Source organism: Microcaecilia unicolor, chromosome 9, assembly GCF_901765095.1.
Source record: "Microcaecilia unicolor chromosome 9, aMicUni1.1, whole genome shotgun sequence".
Taxonomy (NCBI): domain Eukaryota; kingdom Metazoa; phylum Chordata; class Amphibia; order Gymnophiona; family Siphonopidae; genus Microcaecilia; species Microcaecilia unicolor.
The window spans coordinates 36,576,434-36,597,119 of NC_044039.1; the positions used below are offsets into that span (position 1 = coordinate 36,576,434).

The window sequence follows — 20,686 nt, forward strand, 5'->3', positions numbered from 1 at the left end:
AATTTCTTCAATGGAGGCTGACTTCAAGTGGGCTACCGACACAGCCATGGCTCTAACATTATGAGCCGTGACATGACCCTCAAGAGCCAGCCCCGCCTGGGCGTAAGTGAAGGAAATGCAATCTGCTAGCCAGTTGGATATGGTGCGTTTCCCTACAGCCACTCCCCTCCTATTGGGATCAAAAGAAACAAACAATTGGGCGGACTGTCTGTGGGGCTGTGTCCGCTCCAGGTAGAAGGCCAATGCTCTCTTGCAGTCCAATGTGTGCAGCTGACGTTCAGCAGGGCAGGAATGAGGACGGGGAAAGAATGTTGGCAAGACAATTGACTGGTTCAGATGGAACTCCGACACGACCTTTGGCAGGAACTTAGGGTGAGTGCGGAGGACTACTCTGTTATGATGAAATTTGGTGTAAGGGGCCTGGGCTACCAGGGCCTGAAGCTCACTGACTCTACGAGCTGAAGTAACTGCCACCAAGAAAATGACCTTCCAAGTCAAGTACTTCAGATGGCAGGAATTCAGTGGCTCAAAAGGAGGTTTCATCAGCTGGGTGAGAACGACATTGAGATCCCATGACACTGTAGGAGGCTTGACAGGGGGCTTTGACAAAAGCAAACCTCTCATGAAGCGAACAACTAAAGGCTGTCCCAAGATCGGCTTACCTTCCACACGGTAATGGTATGCACTGATCGCACTAAGGTGAACCCTTACCGAGTTGGTCTTGAGACCAGACTCAGACAAGTGCAGAAGGTATTCAAGCAGGGTCTGTGTAGGACAAGAACGAGGATCTAGGGCCTTGCTGTCACACCAGACGGCAAACCTCCTCCATTGGAAGAAGTAACTCCTCTTAGTGGAATCTTTCCTGGAAGCAAGCAAGATGCGGGAGACACCCTCTGACAGACCCAAAGAGGCAAAGTCTACGCCCTCAACATCCAGGCCGTGAGAGCCAGAGACCGGAGGTTGGGATGCAGAAGTGCCCCTTCGTCCTGTGTGATGAGGGTCGGAAAACACTCCAATCTCCAGGGTTCTTCGGAGGACAATTCCAGAAGAAGAGGGAACCAGATCTGACGCGGCCAAAAGGGAGCAATCAGAATCATGGTGCCTCGGTCTTGCTTGAGTTTCAACAAAGTCTTCCCCACCAGAGGTATGGGAGGATAAGCATACAGCAGACCCTCCCCCCAGTGCAGGAGGAAGGCATCCGATGCCAGTCTGCCGTGGGCCTGAAGCCTGGAACAGAACTGAGGGACTTTGTGGTTCACTCGAGATGCGAAGAGATCCACCAAGGGGGTGCCCCACGCTTGGAAGATCTGGTGCACCACTCGGGAGTTGAGCGACCACTCGTGAGGTTGCATAATCCTGCTCAACCTGTCGGCCAGACTGTTGTTTACGCCTGCCAGGTATGTGGCTTGGAGCACCATGCCGTGACGGCGAGCCTAGAGCCACATGCTGACGGCTTCCTGACACAGGGGGCGAGATCCGGTGCCCCCCTGCTTGTTGACGTAATACATGGCAACCTGGTTGTCTGTCTGAATTTGGATAATTTGGTGGGACAGCCGATCTCTGAAAGCCTTCAGAGCGTTCCAGATCGCTCGCAACTCCAGAAGATTGATCTGCAGATCGCGTTCCTGGAGGGACCAGCTTCCTTGGGTGTGAAGCCCATCCACATGAGCTCCCCACCCCAGGAGAGACGCATCCGTTGTCAGCACTTTTTGTGGCTGAGGGATTTGGAAAGGACGTCCCAGAGTCAAATTGGACCAGATTGTCCACCAATACAGGGATTCGAGAAAACTCGTGGACAGGTGGATCACGTCTTCTAGACCCCCAGCAGCCTGATACCACTGGGAGGCTAGGGTCCATTGAGCAGATCTCATGTGAAGGCGGGCCATGGGAGTCACATGAACTGTGGAGGCCATGTGGCCCAGCAATCTCAACATCTGCCGAGCTGTGATCTGCTGAGACGCTCGCACCCGCGAGACGAGGGACAACAAGTTGTTGGCTCTCGTCTCTGGGAGGTAGGCGTGAGCCGTTCGAGAATCCAGCAGAGCTCCTATGAATTCGAGGTTCTGCACTGGGAGAAGATGGGACTTTGGATAATTTATCACAAACCCCAGTAGCTCCAGGAGGCGAATAGTCATCTGCATGGACTGCAGGGCTCCTGCCTTGGATGTGTTCTTCACCAGCCAATCGTCGAGATATGGGAACACGTGCACCCCCAGCCTGCGAAGTGCCGCTGCTACCACAGCTAGGCACTTTGTGAACACCCTGGGTGCAGAGGCGAGCCCAAAGGGTAGCACACAGTACTGGAAGTGGCGTGTGCCCAACTGAAATCGCAGATACTGTCTGTGAGCTGGCAGTATCGGGATGTGTGTATAGGCATCCTTCAAGTCCAGAGAGCATAGCCAATCGTTTTGCTGAATCATGGGGAGAAGGGTGCCCAGGGAAAGCATCCTGAACTTTTCTTTTACGAGATATTTGTTCAGGGCCCTTAGGTCTAGGATGGGACGCATCCCCCCTGTTTTCTTTTCCACAAGGAAGTACCTGGAATAGAATCCCAGCCCTTCTTGCCCGGATGGCACGAGCTCGACCGCATTGGCGCTGAGAAGGGCGGAGAGTTCCTCTGCAAGTACCTGCCTGTGCTGGAAGCTGTAAGACTGAGCTCCCGGTGGACAATTTGGAGGTTTTGAGGTCAGATTGAGGGTGTATCCTTGCCGGACTATTTGAAGAACCCACTGGTCGGAGGTTATGAGAGGCCACCTTTGGTGAAAAGCTTTCAACCTCCCCCCGACTGGCAGGTCGCCCGGCACTGACACTTGGATGTCGGCTATGCTCTGCTGGAGCCAGTCAAAAGCTCGCCCCTTGCTTTTGCTGGGGAGCCGCGGGGCCTTGCTGAGTCGCACGCTGCTGACGAGAGCGAGCTCGCTGGGGCTTAGCCTGGGCCGCAGGCTGTCGAGAAGGAGGATTGTACCTACGCTTACCAGAAGCATAGGGAACAGTCTTCCTTCCCCCAAAAAATCTTCTACCTGTAGAGGTAGATGCTGAAGGCTGCCGGCGGGAGAACTTGTCGAATGCGGTGTCCCGCTGGTGGAGATGCTCTACCACCTGTTCGACCTTCTCTCCAAAATGTTATCCGCACGGCAAGGCGAGTCCGCAATCCGCTGCTGGAGTCTATTCTCCAGGTCGGCGGCACGCAGCCATGAGAGCCTGCGCATCACCACACCTTGAGCAGCGGCCCTGGACGCAACATCAAAGGTGTCATACACCCCTCTGGCCAGGAATTTTCTGCACGCCTTCAGCTGCCTGACCACCTCCTGAAAAGGCTTGGCCTGCTCAGGGGGAAGAGCATCAACCAAGCCCGCCAACTGCCGCACATTGTTCCGCATATGTATGCTCGTGTAGAGCTGGTACGACTGAATTTTGGCCACGAGCATAGAAGAATGGTAGGCCTTCCTCCCAAAGGAGTCTAAGGTTCTAGGGTCTTTGCCCGGGGGCGCCGAAGCATGCTCCCTAGAACTCTTAGCCTTCTTTAGGGCCAATCCACAACTCCAGAGTCATGAGGCAACTGGGTGCGCATCAGCTCTGGGTCCCCATGGATCCGGTACTGGGACTCGATCTTCTTGGGAATGTGGGGATTACTTAGTGGCTTGGTCCAGTTCGCAAGCAATGTCTTTTTTAGGACATGGTGCAAGGGAACAGTGGACGCTTCCTTAGGTGGAGAAGGATAGTCCAGGAGCTCAAACATTTCAGCCCTGGGCTCGTCCTCCACAACCACCGGGAAGGGGATGGCCGTAGACATCTCCCGGACAAAGGAAGCGAAAGACAGACTCTCAGGAGGAGAAAGCTGCCTTTCAGGAGAGGGAGTAGGATCAGAGGGAAGACCCTCAGACTCCTCGTCCGAGAAATATCTGGGGTCTTCCTCTTCCTCCCACGAGGGCTCACCCTCGGTGTCAGACACAAGTTCACGAACCTGTGTCTGCAACCTTACCCGGCTCGACTCCGTGGAGCCACGTCCACGATGGGGGCGTCGAGAGGTAGACTCCCTCGCCCGCATCGGCGAAGCTCCCTCCGCCGACGTAGTCGGGGAGCCCTCCTGGGAGGTGGCCGCAGTCGGCACCGCACGCGGTACCGACGTCGGGGACCTCACCCCGGGCGATGGGCCAGCCGGCGCCACGCTCGACGGTACCGGAGGCGCAAGCACCGCTGGTACCGGAGGGGTAGGGCGCAACAGCTCTCCCAGAATCTCTGGGAGAACGGCCCGGAGGCTCTCGTTCAGAGCGGCTGCAGAGAAAGGCAAAGAGGTCGATGCAGGCGTCGACGTCAGAACCTGTTCCGGGCGAGGAGGCTGTTCCGGGCTGTCCAGAGTGGAGCGCATCGACACCTCCTGAACAGAGGGTGAGCGGTCCTCTCGGTGCCGATGCCTGCTGGGTGCCGACTCCCTCGGCGACCCAGAGCTCTCGGTGCCGACGCGGGGAGGCGACCGGTATCGATGCTTCTTCGACTTCTTCCGAAGCATGTCACCGGAGCTCCCCGGCACCGACGAGGAGGACGTAGAATCCAGCCGTCGCTTCCTCGGGGCCGAGGCCGAAGGAGGTCGGTCTCGGGGGGGCTGTACCGCAGGAGCCCTCAGGGTAGGAGGAGACCCACCCGAAGGCTCACCGCCACCAGCAGGGGAATGGACAGCCCTCACCTGCACTCCTGACGATGCACCACCGTCCGACGACATCAGCAGACGAGGTCCCGGTACCACCGACGTCGATGCAGTCGCCCGATACCTTGGCGCCGATGCAGAGGCCCGATGCCTCGATGCACTCGATGCAGTGGCGGCCGAGGAAGATGGTCTGGACGCTGACGACGTCGATGCACTCGAAGATCCCGGTGCCGATGCCGACGAAGAGCCCGAGAACAACACGTTCCACTGGGCTAATCTCGCTACCTGAGTCCGCCTTTGAAGCAGGGAACACAGACTACAGTTCTGAGGGCGGTGCTCGGCCCCCAGACACTGAAGACACGACGAGTGTCTATCAGTGAGCGAAATTACCCGGGCGCACTGGGTGCACTTCTTGAAGCCGCTGGAAGGCTTCGATGTCATGGGCGGAAAAATCACGCCGGCGAAATCAAAATCCGAAATGACGGAAAAAGAGCACCAAAAAATTTTTAAGGGAGAAAATCTCGACCGAGGCCGAAAAGAGGCCTACCCCGACGACGAAAGAAAACTTATCGGGGCAAAAAGCTGGAAGTACGGGAAGGGGTTGGCCCGAAACCCGGGGGGGTTTTCCGAAGCACTTCCCGGCACTTTTAAAGACTTTTCCGAAGAAAAAACACGTCAAAAATAAATTTGGACGCGCGAGGTCGACTTTCTGGGGCTCGACACGGCGAAACACGACCGTACCGAGTGCGGACAAAAGAAGACTGGCCAGCTCGAGCCGGTTTCGGGCGGGAAGACGGCCGCACATGCGCGGTGCGCGCGGGCGCGTGAGGACTAGCAAAGGACTTTGCTAGAGAAGTTTCCGATTGGAGGGGCTGCCGTGGACGTCACCCATCAGTGAGAACAAGCAGCCTGCTTGTCCTCGGAGAAAGACTCCATATTTGCCAAGTCTTTTCTGTAATAACAGGGTTTCTTTAAACGCACGGACCTAAATATCCGTTTTACTACCTAGTTGTCCTATACAAAGTTTCCACAGTTTCTACTATAGAAACTGCTTCCTCTCACAGACACCCGTTGCATTATTTCTGCTATTGGAGTCGTTCGTACATGGTGTACCTCGGACACCTTGCTTTGGGCTGCGGTGTCTGTAGTTAACACGATTTATTTTTTCCTTTGCAGGTTCGCTAGGGAGGCTTCAAAGGATTGTGAAGTGAGTGGACAGCGAATCCCAGCTGGAGCAGTGATAGAAATTCCTGTTGGATACATTCACTATAACCCAAAGCACTGGCCAGAACCAGAGAAATTTATCCCTGAGAGGTGAAGTATCTCGGTGAACCGTCTTTTCATCTCATATTCTTGTCATAAATTTTGCGTTAGCTTTGTAAGGTCCCTGTTATAGCAAACAGTATCCCCACCTTGAAAAAGGACGGTAAAGTGAACAACAGAGAAAAAAAAAAGACCTGATGCCCTTGGCAGATATCTGTTGTTTGTTTGTTTTTTCTGCCTCTGTCAAGAGCAGGACAAGATAGACAAACTACAACTTAGAGCCTCATATTTCACTAGAATGAAAAACTAAACTATTAAACCTAAAATGTACTTCCTTCTTAATTGAGGTGGGGGCCTCTTAAATGTTAGAGGCCACAATACACAGAAATCCAGCCATGGTCAACAGTTAGTCGCATCGTTACCACAAATGAGAAGTTCTGAGCCTAGTCCACAGGATGCACCCAGGATATCCACATTGAATATGCATCAGATTGATTTGTATGAACTGCCTGTATTGTATACAAATCTGTCTCATTATAGGCAGGGGCGTAGCTACGTGGGGGCATGGGCCCCCATAGATTTGGCCCTGGCTCCCCCCCCCCGCCGCCAACCCCTTCGACCCCCCCCCTCCCGTTGCCAACCCTCCCCTGCCGCCATCGGGTACCTTTGCTGGCGGGGGTCCCCATTCTCCACCAGCCGAAGTCCTCTTCTCCGGTGCGGCTGCGTTGCTGATCTGCAAGGGCAGGCTTCTGTTTCTGTGAGTGACGTCCTGCACGTTGTACGTCTGTGAGTCTGCAGGACGTCAGACTCACAGACACAGAAGCGTGCCCTTGCAGATCAGCAACGCGGACGCGCCGGAGAAGAGGACTTCAGCTGGCGGAGAATGGGGACCCCCGCCAGCAAAGGTACCTGACGGTGGTGGCGAGGGAGGGTTGGCGGCGGTGGGAAGAGGGGGTCGAAAGGGTTGGCATCCGGGGGGGGGGGGGGTCAAAGGTGGTGGTGGCAGCGGGGGGGGGTCAAAAATGGCGACAGGGGGTTAAAATGGCGGGGGGGGGGGGGGGGTTGGCGGCACCAGGGGTGGCTAAAATGTGCCCCCTCACCTCGGGCTCTGGACCCCCCTCCCGCCGAAGTCTGGCTACGCCCATGATTATAGGTATCCTGAAAACTGGTATTTTATAGACACCTAGGTCTGAGTGCTGGACTACCACCACCACCACAAAGGATTTTCTCTTCTCTGAAAATATTTTTTCCTAACTTGCTCAGGAGTCCTTTTACTAAGCCGCGGTAGGCTCTACATGCGTGTAGCGCGCACCCAAATGAGAGTACTGCCAGGCCAACACGCCCTCCTGGCGGTAATTTCAGATTTGGTGTGCGCCCATAATGCGAGGATGAATTATTTATTTCCTCCTATGCGTTCCGGTTCTGGTGGTAATCGGCACATGGCGCGCACCGCCCAGTCACCGCACGTGTGGCGTACGAGCCTTGAGTGCTAGATTAATGGGTGGCATTAAGGGCTCAGGCCGGTTTTGGGTGCACGCTGGTTTCATTTTTACCGCAGGCCCTTTTCCCTTCCCATTAAAAAAAAGCCATTTTTTGTAGATGCGGTAAAAGCTGGCCCAGTACACGTCCCTACACTTCCGCAGGCCATTTTTCACCATGGCTTAGAAAAAGGGCCCCTCAATTAGCAGTGATGTGAATTCAGTCCCAGTGCAGATTTGTCCATACTTTTCTTATCAGTTTACTGGAGGTGCTTACTGGAACCTGCAGGATCTTCCAGATATTTTTTTTGACATGGCAGTGTCCTCCTGGTCCTTTGGGCTTCCAGCTCAGAATCAGGACAGGGATCCGATGCTTAGGGCCTTCATTTACAACCACCGGGGAGTTTTTACCATATGACACATCCCCTGCTAACTCGTCCAGCTTCATCTGTATCCTAGCGGGTATGATTTCTGAATATAGCTAATATCTGATGAAATTTGTGCAATGACCAGAATTGTCTCCACCCCAGGGCCTGTGAATGCTACCGCTACAGTATCCACTCTGCATCCGACACAGATAGTGGAGGATCTTACTTAGGAATCAAACCCCTGCCCTGATGGCAGTGCATAGCATCTCTGCTGAGTCACCAAGCCATTCCTGGAGGCTTTCTGATTGACATCCCTTTCCAATATACACATACTGCCGTTTCTTAGCTTCACAATTTAAGACCCTTCAGCTTTGTTCCTTTAGAGTAGGGGTGGGCAACCATGGTCCTTGAGGGCCACAACCCAGTTGACCTTTCAAGATTTCCACAATGAATATGCATGTGCGTATTGCATTTAAATTATGTATCCTGGTATATCAGATTGTTTTTGGAACTTCTCCAGGATATATGAGGGAACTGATTAATCTACAGTTGAGGAATATGAAGACAGGAGTGAGAAATTTTTTGACTCTTCATTACCCAAGTTGTCAGAAAATATTATATATGTCAGTTTATTCAGCAGGGTTTTCTTACCAATGTACAAGAATGTGGAATTCATTACCCAAAGACTTAAGATGTATAAATGAGTATTTAAGATTTCGTAAACATCTAAAAGCTTTCATTTTTTAGAAAAATTTATTATGAGGATAGCAATTGAAGTTTAATTACTCCAGATTTGAACCTGTTTTTTTTTTTTATTAGATTACCTTGATGTATCACTATTAAATGGGCTGGGCTGTTGATGCTTTATAGAGTTGTAAGCCACATTGAACCAATGTATATTGGAAAATCGTGGGATATAAATGCTGCCATAAACAGGGGCATAGCCAGACACCCAATTTTGGATGGGCCTGAGCCCAAGATGGGAGGGCAGAAGAACTCCGCCTTGTCCCACAAGTGATTTGGTCTTTCCCTCTCTCACCTGCATGCCATATGGTCTCTCAATCATTCCCCTGCATACCTTTTAAATAGCAGATTTTCACCGACAGCGAGTAGCAACTAATACACACTGCTCATGTTGGCCCCACAGCCTTCCCTCTGATGCAACTTCCTGTTTCTGCATAGACGGGAATACATCAGAGAGAAGGTTATGGGGACAGTGCAGGCAGTATGTATCAGTCGCTGCTCACTCCAGGCAAAGATCTGCTATTTAAAAGGTATGCAAGGAGGGACAGTTGTTGAGAGTTTTCGGCTGGTGGGACTTGGGGATCCATTCCAGCCACATCATAGGTGTGCTGATACTGGGTGGGCCTGAGCCCAAAGTGGGTGGGCCTGGGCCCACCCAAGCCCACCCTTGGCTACACCCCTGGCCATAAATAAAACTTCCAGGTACTGTTGATGAGCTGGATATTCATTGCTGGTGCCCAGATATGCACAGTACAAGAATTCATTATTTTATTACATTTGTACCCCACGCTTTCCCACTCATGGCAGGCTCAATGTGGCTAACCTGGGGCAATGGAGGGTTAAGTGACTTGCCCAGAGTCACAAGGAGCTGCTTGTGCCTGAAGTGGGAATCGAACTCAGTTTCTCAGGACCAAAGTCCACCACCCTAACCACTAGGCCACTCCTCCACTCCACTCCATTGGTATTCTTGGTTTCTAAAGTTCGAGAATTTCTCAGTCAGGGAATTCACTGTGTCTTACTCCAGTTTGACATTTCAGGAGCATTTGACACAGTGGATGGTGACCTCCTGTTGTATAAATTAAGTGAATATGGGTTATCTGGAGCTGTACATAAATGGATAGAAGGTTTTTTTTTGTGACATAGATCATACTGTGTTAAGAAGAATAACACCTTTCATTTACTTGGAGGTCAGATTTTGGTGTTCTACAGGGTTCCCCACTGTCTCTGATTCTTTTTAATGTGTTTATGTGTTCTTTGGGTTCGGTTTTGGATGCATCTGGTCATTGTGGTTGTTCATATGCAGATGACATATTTGTTTTGATCTCAGTAATGCCAGATTTTTTTTTTAATGATACAAAGTTCTATTTCCGAGTGTATTGCTTTAATTCACTCCGGGGCTAATTCTCATCTTTTGAAACGTAATGCAGCCAAGACTAAGTTGCTATATTTCCTTAATGATGAATCCTTAGTTCCTAGAAGTGTAACTATGTTGAAAAATTTTCCAAGGTTTTGGGAATTATTCTGGATACTTAGTTGACAATGGATCTACAGGTAAATTATTTCAGCAAGAAGTTATTTTTTAAACTATGTCAATTAAGAGCAATAAAATCTGCTTTCTTTACAGAACGTTTTCGTATACTGGTTCAGGCTATAATGTTGCCACAGTTAGATTATTGTAGCGCTTTATATGGTGGAATAAATTCATGACTAATTAGTAAGTTGAAATTATTGCTAAATACCGCAGCTAAATTGACTTATAGTTACTCACGATACGACCATGTGACACCGCTGCTTAGACGATTGCATTGGTTACCGGTTTCTGCTCAGACAGTTTTTAAGATTGCCTGTATTGTGTTTAACATATTGCAGGAAAATTGTTCCTCTTTGCTTCTGCAGTTGATAGTTTATCCAGCACTGCGAAGGAGCTTTCGTTTCTATTCTATTTTATTGCTGGGGTTTCCATTTGTTAGGAAAATTCGTTACAAAAGAATCCATGTCAATTCTTTTTCTTTTCAGTCTAGTAAGTTGTGGAATTCCATACCTGTACAAGTTTGTATGATCTCGAGTTACTTACAGTTCCGCAAGGGATTGAAAACTTATCTCTTTGATAAATACTTGAACGATTAATTTTTGTAAGCTTTCCTAACGCTCTAGTTTATGTTTTTTCACTTATGTAACCCACTAAGGGGTCCTTTTACTAAGGTGCGCTGAAAAATGGCCTGCAGTGGTGTGGATGCGTGTATTGGACGCGCACAGGTCCATTTTTCAGTGCACCTGAAAAAATGGACGTGCGGCAAAATTAAAATTGGCGCGTGAACATTTTGGCCTGAGGACTTACCGCCACACATTGACTTAGCAATAAAGTCTCACGCAGTAATCGGGCGGTAATCTTTAGTGCATACACTGCCAACTACTGCCTGGTTGGCGCACATAATGGACGCGTAAAAAATTAAATTACGCGGTAGCTGGGCAGTGTTTCCAAATTGGCGTGCGTTGGGCACATGTAGGCGCCTACGTGGTTTAGTCAAAGGTCCCCTTAGACTCGCTATTGATTTTAGCATTATATAAATACCCCGAATAGAATAAAACAGAATAGAATATGACCCAGCACTGAATATCCAGGTCTAATATAGCCACTGGTGGTCAGCATTTAAAGAACCGCTCACCGCCGCCAACAGAATATTGATCTGAGTGAAAATGAAATATGCCACAGAAATTGAAAAAGAGTTGTGTCCCCCCCCCCCCCCCCCCCCCCCCCCCCCCCCCCATCACCACTGTTTGCCTACACAGGTTCACAGCAGAAGCGAAGCAGAAGCGCAGTCCCTTTGCGTACCTCCCCTTCGGGGCAGGACCCCGCAGCTGCATTGGAATGAGATTAGCACTTCTGGAACTCAAGATCACTCTTGTCCGTGTCCTGCAGAAGTATAAGTTTGAAACCTGCTCTCAGACACAGGTTAGTGTTTCCGTGTGCTAGCAACCCCGCAATTAGTTCATGGTTGAATAAAGAGTGCACTCAGCTTTTACTATTCTCCTAAATGCTTTGGAAACGAGTTTCAAACCATTTCACCCCACTGGTTTCTCTCACAGCTCTCTAGAATCATTGTCCAAATGACTGAGATTTAGTTGCTGGCTAGCACAGGAAGGAAAAGCCTCTAAAGCCAAACCCTCCAGTGCCATTGATACAGGAGTAGAGGTAATCTCTGCAGTATTGTTCCTCCTGTCTCTCCCATGGGATTCAGGATACCTCAACTTAGCCCAGCAGACAGGAAACCCAAGCTCCAATGTCCTGCACCACACGTCACAGTGCCGTGGGTATATCTTGAGTGGGCTTGAATAAACTTCTTCCCAGAATGGACTCCTAACCCTGAAATCAGGTTTCCATAGGCTTGAAGGTGGTTAACAGCAGCTCATTCTGTAGTTACTTAACAGGAACCTGCTCCCCGACTCATTTCTCTGTGCTGGTGCAAGAGCTGAAGCGGTTCTACCAAGCAGTTCTTTCTCAGGAAACCCGAAGTTGTGCATCTTTAGCAATGCGCTGTGGGAGTGACTGATGTTGGTGGAAGAGCCTGGGTCTTGATCTTAGTCCCCCTTTGTTGTAAGATTTGGTCAGATAGTTAATTTGAAAAGAAATATCTTCATGAGACAGTATCAGGCTCATTTTCGAAAGAGGACGTCCATCTTCCGACATAAATCGGTACTTGGATGTCCGTCTCTCAGAGAGGTCCAAATCGGTATAATGGAAACTCGATTTTGGACGTCTCTAACTGAAGTCCGTCGCAAGGACGTCCAAATTTCAAGGAGGCATGTCGGAGGCATGGTGAAGGTGGGACTTGGGCGTGCCTAAGACTTGGACGTCTTTGAGCCATAATCGAAAAAAGCAGAGACGTCCATGACTAACGCTTGGACATTTTCACCCAAATAAGGCACAAAAAGGTGCCCAAAATGACCAGATGACCACTGGAGGGAATCGGGGATGACCTCTCGTTACTCCCCCAGTGGTCACTAACCCCCTCCCACCTTCAAAAAATATCTTTAAAAATATTACATGCCAGCCTCTATGCCAGCCTCAGATGTCATACTCAGGTCTATGACAGCGCATGCAGGTCCCTGGAGCAGTTTTAGTGGGTGCAGTGCACTTCAGACAGGCGGACCCAGGCCCATAACCCCCCCCCCACCCACCTGTTACATTTGTAGAGGAAACAGTGAGCCCTCCAAATCCCACCAGAAACCCTCTATACCTACATATAGATGCTCCCCTTCACCCGTAAGGGCTATGCTAGTGAGTACAGTTGGGGGTAGTGGGTTGGGGGGGGGGGTTGGGGGGCTCAGCACACACGGTAAGGGAGCTGTGTACCTGGGAGCAATTTATGAAATCCACTGCAGTGCCCCCTAGGGTGCCCGGTTGGTGTCCTGGCATGTCAGGGGGACCAGTGCACTACAAATTCTGGCTCCTTCCACATCCAAATGGCTTGGATTTGGAAGTTTTTGACATGGACATCTTTGGTCTCGAAAATCACCGAAAGTCAAAGACGTCCATATCTAAGGACGTCCAAATCCAAGGATGTCCTTGGTATTTTCGAAACGAAAGATGGACGTCCATCTTTTTTCGAAAATACGGTTTTCCCCGCCCCAGATTTGGACATTTTACAAAGACGTCCAAATCCCAACTTAGACATTTCTTTCGAAAATGCCCCTCTAAGTGTTTTTTCTTTCTTTTTTTTTTTTAACCAGATTCCATTGCTGTTAAAGTCTCATTCTACCCTGGGGCCTAAAGACGGAGTCTACATTAAGGTACTGCACCGGTAGAAGGACTGGCAGAGAGATCCTGCTCCATTTCTTTGGTACAAATCTATCGAAAGTGGCATCTGGAAATGCTACCCAGACTGAGATTTAGCATGGGCCAATCTTTACCCCGATTCTGTAATGATCTGAGATCACTCTGTGCCCATGGGAAATCTAATGCAGTTTAACCTAATACTTTAACTGGAATGGCAGGGGAAACCTGAGGTGGGGGGGGGGAATGAATTTGCTTACAGAATCAACACAAGAGTGGCTGGACTGTCAGTTTGCAAAGAAGCAGCACCAGGATTATGAACTTGCCTCTAGCAACTGAAATAAAGAAAAATCTAAGCAATAGATATTCTTCATCGTAAAACACTGAAAGAGCAGAGACTTACAAAAACTAGCATGTGTAATGTATGAATGTATATATTCTGCACATGTATACACAGAGGGGTTTCTAAATCCTCTCTCTGACAAATGGGGTTCCTTCCAGCTTTGATGCAATCCTAGTATGAGTGATTTGTCTTTTTAAAGTGATTTTTATGCCTTTTTGGCCAACGTGTGCATCTCTGCTGGGTTTTTACACTGGTTTTACTAGGCTGCTCCCCATGCCATTTCTACTGCTAAAAGGGGAGACTGCCTACTGTCAACTCTGCTAAAGGAAATCCTGCGATGAGTTCAACACTTTTATTCCAGTGAATTCAGTTGGAGCAAAATCTCTATCGAAGGAATGATTTCACCATTTCAACAGATCCTTAATCTATATCCTCGGTTCCATCTGTTTATACATACATGCTGAATATAGTTGTCAGTATCTTTATGAAATACTGAAGAGAAGTGACATAAATCCATGAGGGTAGATTGTATAGTGTCCCACTGGCATAGCTCTGTAAATGTTTTTCATGTTTTTGACACAAATTAGTCATAAAACCTAATATAGTGTGTGCATATGTGTGTAGTTGCAGCTGTATATTTTCTGAAGGCATAAGGTGGTAACTGGGCCATAGTATTAGCTCCATCTTTTGTCTTCCCCAGTGACCAGAGAACAGAACCACCAAGAGAAAGAGCCGGGCCCGGGGCAGAGCTGCTGCCCCCCCCCCCCCCAATTGGGATGCAGCTGCTGCTGCTTTCTCAAGCCACTACCACCCTCGCCATCTACCTTCCTGCGTCAGTGCGTCTGCTCCTCCCCGGCCTCCATATGAGGTTCGGTGCCAGGGTCTGGCTGTCTCCTGCTCCTGTGTGCAGGGACTGGGTTATTGCATTAAAGCAATCACCTGGTTGGTGATTTGGGAAGAAAGGTTGGGGGGGAGGGAGGGAGGGTAGGGCCAGCTCTTCTTCTGAGCATAGGAGGGTGCACTATTTCGTTTAATACAGTTTTTCTTTCTGCATGGTTTCCCATTACTCCCCCCCCATCCTACAAAAAAAGAATGTAAGAGATGAGTGGGGCTTTCAGTGCCCCATCATTATGACTTATGGGAAGGATGGTAGATGGGCCTGGGAGTAGGGGGAGGAGGGGATAGTTGTTTAAAAATTGATGACTGTGGTTATTGTTCTGTATGTACAATGTTTATTTGATTTGTTCATCAATCTATGTCAGCAATAAAAATTATTACAACATAAAGCAATCACCTGGGTCCTGACAAGAGCAAGAAAGAGACAGACCCCAGCAGACCCCTTGAAGGCTGGGCTCGGGGAGTTTTGCCCCCATCCCTCTCGGCGGCCCTGCCTGAGAACTGACCCTGTCATTTGTCTTCTTCACAGTAGCTAGGCGGTGGACCATTTTCCCACCTCTTCTTTCCTCAGGCCACTTCAAATCAAGACCCAGAGGCAAGTCCATGTATAAGGGCCGAAGTCTCCTGGCAGCCATGTTTGATTTCTTGCACTGCTGGTGGCTTGGTGTCAGGAGGCTATGAAAGTCATTCTGCCTTCATGAGGATACTCAGAATGAGACAAAGGAGATGGTCTTTGGGACCAGAGTAAGCTTTAACAGTTTATAGTTCAAAGTTCACGATTCATATGTATTTGATATAGTACCAACTGAGAAACATCTAAGCAGTTTACAATAGCCATATATGGGTGATGCATCAATGCAAAATCCATGGCTAAGTGAATGTTCTATGCATCGTTTCTACTGTTTTGTGGGGGGTTTTTTAAACAAGGATGGATTTTACAGCAATAGTAAGTCTAATACACATTGGGGCCAGCTTTGGTGCCAGTGGTGGGATGAATTTTACAGCAATAATAGTCTTATGTTGTCTAATCTCTTGTTTATTCTTCTTCTGTCCCAAACTCAATGGATAATCACAAGAGAAACTGCCTTCTTTATTTTGGTTCTTCTTCAATGGAATTATCTTCCAAAATACATCCATTCGGAACCCACCCTACCAAAATTCCATGCCGCTAATTAGTCATAGTGAATGTAATTTTAAAAAATGGAAAATGCTTCTAAAGACTTGGTTATTTGAAAAGGCATATGCCAGTGAGTGAGACAGCTTTGTTGGGTGCCAGAACTTGGAAGGTAGTAGTTTTAACAATGTATTGAAGGTAGACTTGGTTTTATGTCATTTTCTTTTCTGTGTGTTCCTCTTTCCTATCATATATTGTATTTCTTTTCCTACACTCTTTGTTTTTATTTGTAACCTGCTGTGATCTGTCTGTCAGCTTCAGCGGTATATCAAGCTCTGAATAAATAAAAATTTAGTGCTGCCCCCAAGACCTATTACTTTCAACAGTCTTTTGGAGGGGGTTGAGCTGCTCTAGGGCAGCTAAGGTTCTTGTGCAGCTTCTTTGACTTCCCCACCCCTTCTTCTCTCCTCATTCCTATGCTTTCTCTACATTTACATAGTTTTTGAAATGCGGTCTGTCAAGTCTGTCAATAAACAATAATATATATTGGGCCCAGCTTTAGTGTCAGTGGTTCCCTGTATGATCATTAAAAATGGCAACCTTCATGGTCAGATGGGCCCTGTTCCCAGCGATCATGCATCACTATGGTCCAGATTCAGTAAATGGTGCTCAAAATTACCACTGGGAAAATTCTGCACCAAGCGCTATTTTATAAAGAATGCGCTGGGGCTTAGCGTAGATTCCCATGACCAATTTTGGGCCGAGGACTTACATCTGCTGGAACGTGGTGTAAATCCTGGTACGCAAGTTGAGTTTGTAACTCCACTAGTCTATAACACTGCGCCTAAATTTTGGGAATGCCTCTGACCCGCGCATGCCCCTTCTATAGCCACCCTTCCTTTTGGGTTGCACACGAGACACCATACAGAGCTGTGCGTAGGTCCAAATTAGTGCCATTTAACTCAATAATTGATTAACGGCTCATTAGTTTGCGTGCAGATCTCAGATCTGCGCCTAAATTTTGACGACCTATATAGAATCTGAGGAGATATATATGTTGGTACCTCAGGGGAAGGACCCTGCTGAGAGCACTGTGAGTAATGGCGCTCGTTGAAAGCCACAGCAGAGGCTTGTTTCCTTGACTAGGGGGAGGGTATGACCCCATCCAAAGCATTCCAGTCAGCAACAGCCCTTTAAAACCACCACCACTCATGCCCCTGAACTGGTGGCAGTACAACCTATCAAGGAGGACATTCATTGTACAGGAGTAGGGAAATTATGCGTCTGGAGGAAGGAAAGTTGCACAGAAAACCCCAGTCATATATTGAAATGGCATTCAAGGATAGCATACTGCGACCTTTTTGCATCAGATTTATGAGCTATTTGTAAACTATGTGCAAAGATCCCTAAAGGTATCTGCAAATTATGAGGAAGTAAAAGTTGGCCTGGTTTGCTCTGGTTACATATAATATCAGACAAAAGACCTGAATGGTTCACCCAGTCTGCCCAACAGTTACACTCATTATCAGTTCATGATTAAAACCAACAATGAATGTGATATAAAATACTTGATCATGGTCTTTCTTTGGCGTTTCTGGGACACAGACCGTAGAAGTCCATCTGTTACTTTCCTTACATTCGATTTGAACTACTGGAGTTGCTGTCGAAGCCTACTCCAGTCCATCCTAAACTGGATTGCCATATACGGGATACAGACCATACAAGTCTGCCCGGCACTGGCCTTAGTTCTTCACAGCCAGAGTTGTCATCTGAGAGCCACTCGACACATCCACACACATGCAGCCATTTAAGTTGTTTTTTTTTTTTTTTTGGGGGGGGGGGGGGGTTGTACAATCCATTTTCTAATTAGAGATCCTCTGTGTTCATCCCACACCTTTTTGAGTTCCGTCTGTGGAAAAGATTTGTTCATCTATACTTGACCTCCTCACTCAACTGTTGCCGCAGTTCCCAGCGTTAAAGTGCAAGAACCAGATTTGTTACTGTCCATTGACTTCAGTTGTGCTAGTCAAGGGAAAGTGAATTTAATTGTTTTTTCTTCCCCCTTCCCCCCCAGGGTTGATTTGGGAAGAGGGGAAGGATAAAAATTCAGGTCAGATACTTATTTTAAGCTTTGATTTCCAATAAATTTATATGTATGTATGTGGGAGATCTGATACACACAGATTGGGGCAGAATTGATGGGCCATAAGGTCATTGTCTGCTATAATTACTCCGTTGCTATGAGTTCCTGATGTGTTTGCCGCTTTGCTGTTAAATGAAATTGTCAGAATACCTTTGTGATGTCATCAATCCTCTTGAGTACTGCCTTTGTGACATCATTCACAAGTTAATTGATTAGACCTCGGCCACTGTATCAATTGCCCCCACTAGACCAGCAGGGATGGAAGGTAGGCCTGGGGGGCCTATCTAGAGTGAAGGGGGGTTGGGGGTTCTGATTGTCACCGGTCAGGGGAAGGGAAGCAAGAGGCTGTTTCAGGGGGCAGGAGGGGGACCCCCAGAGCTCAGACTGCTCTTCCATAGCTTTTGACCTCTCCTAATTTCTGCCGCTTAGCTATGTGGGTCCCGGTACTGAATATTGCCGGCACTCGTATAACTGCTGCCTCCTCCCCAATTCCACCCCTGTACCACCCTTTACCTGCCCGCTTTTTTTGTACCAGTCAGAACCAATATTCAGCGGCACTGCCTGGTTACGTGCTGCTCAATATCAGCAGTTGGGTGGCCCCAGGCGATTTAAGTAAGTTTATCAATTTGATATACTACTACCTTTTTCGAAGCACGAATGAAGGTGATTTACATATAACTAGGTACTTACACTGTCCCTAATAGGCTCACAATCTATATTGTACCTGGGGCAATGGAGGGCTAAGTGACTTGTCCAGGGTCACACGGAGCTGCAGAAGGAATTGAATCGGTTTCCCCAGGATCTTAGCCCACTGCCGACCGTTAGGCAGCGGTGGGAATTGAACCTGGATCCTCAGGTCCACAACCCACTTCACTAACCATTAGGGCACTTCTCCAAGAGCTCTCCAGCCTGCTTTAATTGCTTTGAATATCGGCCGGGTGGATGCAAACCCCAAACTCCACCACCAGGAATTTCCACTTCTATATATATAAAAATATACGTGGGATCAGCACCATTTTGGGTAGTCCTCGGACTATGAAAATAATAAAATAGATTATTATCAATCATATTATGAGCCTTTGATAAATCTTATTAGACTCTGTGAAGTGCTAAAAACATGGCCACACCTGTGCTCAAATCATTTAGGGCCCCTTTTACTAAGCCACATAGGTGCCTACGTGTGCCCAACGTGCGCTAAATTGGAGTTACTGCCCAGTTACTGCGTGGCCCTTGCGGTAATTTCAATTTTGCCACTCTCTGCAAAATACTTTTTATTTTCTGGCACGCGTAAGTCATTACCGCCCAAATTCTTTACCGCTAGGTCTATGGCTGGCTGTAAGGTCTCAGACCCAAAATGGATGCACTGAAAAATGGATCTGTGTGTGCCCAAAATCCGCGCCTACACTACCGCAAGCTATTTTTCAGTGTGCCTTTGTAAAAGGACCCCTTAGTGAATCAAAGTGATTTGCAATAGAATGCATTTTTTTGTGAAAGTCTTTCACTGTCCTACACTCTTCAGTCATAATTTTCAGTAAAATGTATGGTTGTAAAGATACACATATACAGAGCAGAGGTCCCTGGCCAGCTGGGTTATGTCCTGGGATAACTGGACAAACTAAGTGGTCTTTATTTACCATCATCTCCTGTGGTAACTATGTATAGTATAAGCAGAAATTTCCTATATCTGTATGTGGGACATAGAGAAAGGTGCCATGGGCCCAGGGCCGTGCCTAGGGTCTCCGGCCCCCCCCCCCCCCCCCGTTGGCACCGCGCCCCCCGAAAACGATCGCTACACTGCCCGCACTCTTCTCCCCAGATCCTTTTCCTTTTTTTTTTTGTTTAAATTTACCTCTGTCCAGCGGCAGCGTAGCGTCAGTGAGAAGGAGGCGGCGCTCCCCCGCCCCGACGTGTCTACTAGTCTTCTTAGATTGTAAGCTCTTTGAGCAGGGACTGTCTTTCTTCTATGTTTGTACAGCGCTGCGTATGCCTTGTAGCGCTATAGAAATGCTAAATAGTAGTAGTAGTAGTACTTCTTCCCTTCGCTAAGTGTCCCGCCTTCTTCTGACGTCATTTCTGACGTCAGAAGAAGACGGAACACAGCGAAGGGAAGAAGACTAGTAGACACGTCGGGGTGGGGGAGCCCTGCCTCCTTCTCACTGACACTACGCCGCCGGACAGAAGTAAATTTAAACAAAAAAAAAGGAAAAGGATCGGGGAGAAGAGGGCGAGGTAAGCATGGTGCGGCGGGGCGCCCCCCAGAGGATGGCGCCCTCCTGCCATGCTTACCTCGCTTACCGTGTTGGCATGGCCCTGCATGGGCCTGCTTAAAAGCAACTTCCAAGTCTACCTGGATCACTTGTGCATGCCTATTACATCCTAAAAACCAGTGACATAGCCAGAACTATTTTTTGGTGAGGCCTGAGATTAACTTGGGTGGGTGCATGATTGACATCAGCTCCAGCTCTCTTCTTACTGGCCTGTGCTGCTGCCTTTGACCGGTGGGGCTGACTCAACGATATGCCCCTGCTATGAACTTCCAAAGGAGAATGTTTGGCACAACACAAGGGCTGCATTAGCAGTAATTTGAGAGACTGAGATCATACTCCACATACCCTGGCTTGAGAATGAGGTCCATTACTGTCAAGGTATGGCAAAACTACTACTACTACTTATCGTTTCTATAGCGCTACTAGATGTACGCAGCGCTGTACACTTGAACATGAAGAGACAGTCCCTGCTCGACAGAGCTTACAATCTAATTAGGACAGACAAACAGGACAAACAAGAGATAAGGGAATATGAAGGTGAGGATGATAAAATAAGGGTTAGGAGTTAAAAGCAGCATCAAAAAGGTGGGCTTTTAGCTTAGATTTGAAGACGGCCAGAGATGGAGCTTGACGTAACGGCTCAGGAAGTC

The 20,686-nt window shown here is 48.4% G+C and overlaps 1 protein-coding gene across 4 annotated transcripts in view; it reads left to right on the forward strand.

Annotated features, from left to right (window-relative positions):
* The window catches only part of TBXAS1 (thromboxane A synthase 1), a 417,384-nt gene extending 401,208 nt beyond the window's left edge, over positions 1-16,176 (forward strand). For 3 of the 4 annotated variants that reach the window (XM_030213914.1, XM_030213913.1, XM_030213912.1), the window contains 3 exons: positions 5,822-5,959; positions 11,289-11,451; positions 13,230-16,176. In XM_030213914.1, the coding sequence (XP_030069774.1) occupies positions 5,822-5,959; positions 11,289-11,451; positions 13,230-13,304 (376 nt within the window). In that variant the 3' untranslated portion in view covers positions 13,305-16,176. Of the gene's footprint in view, positions 1-5,821; positions 5,964-11,288; positions 11,452-13,229 lie in introns of those variants that run through there. The other variant, XM_030213915.1, reaches the window with a different exon arrangement.
* Positions 16,177-20,686: the final 4,510 nt, after the last annotated feature.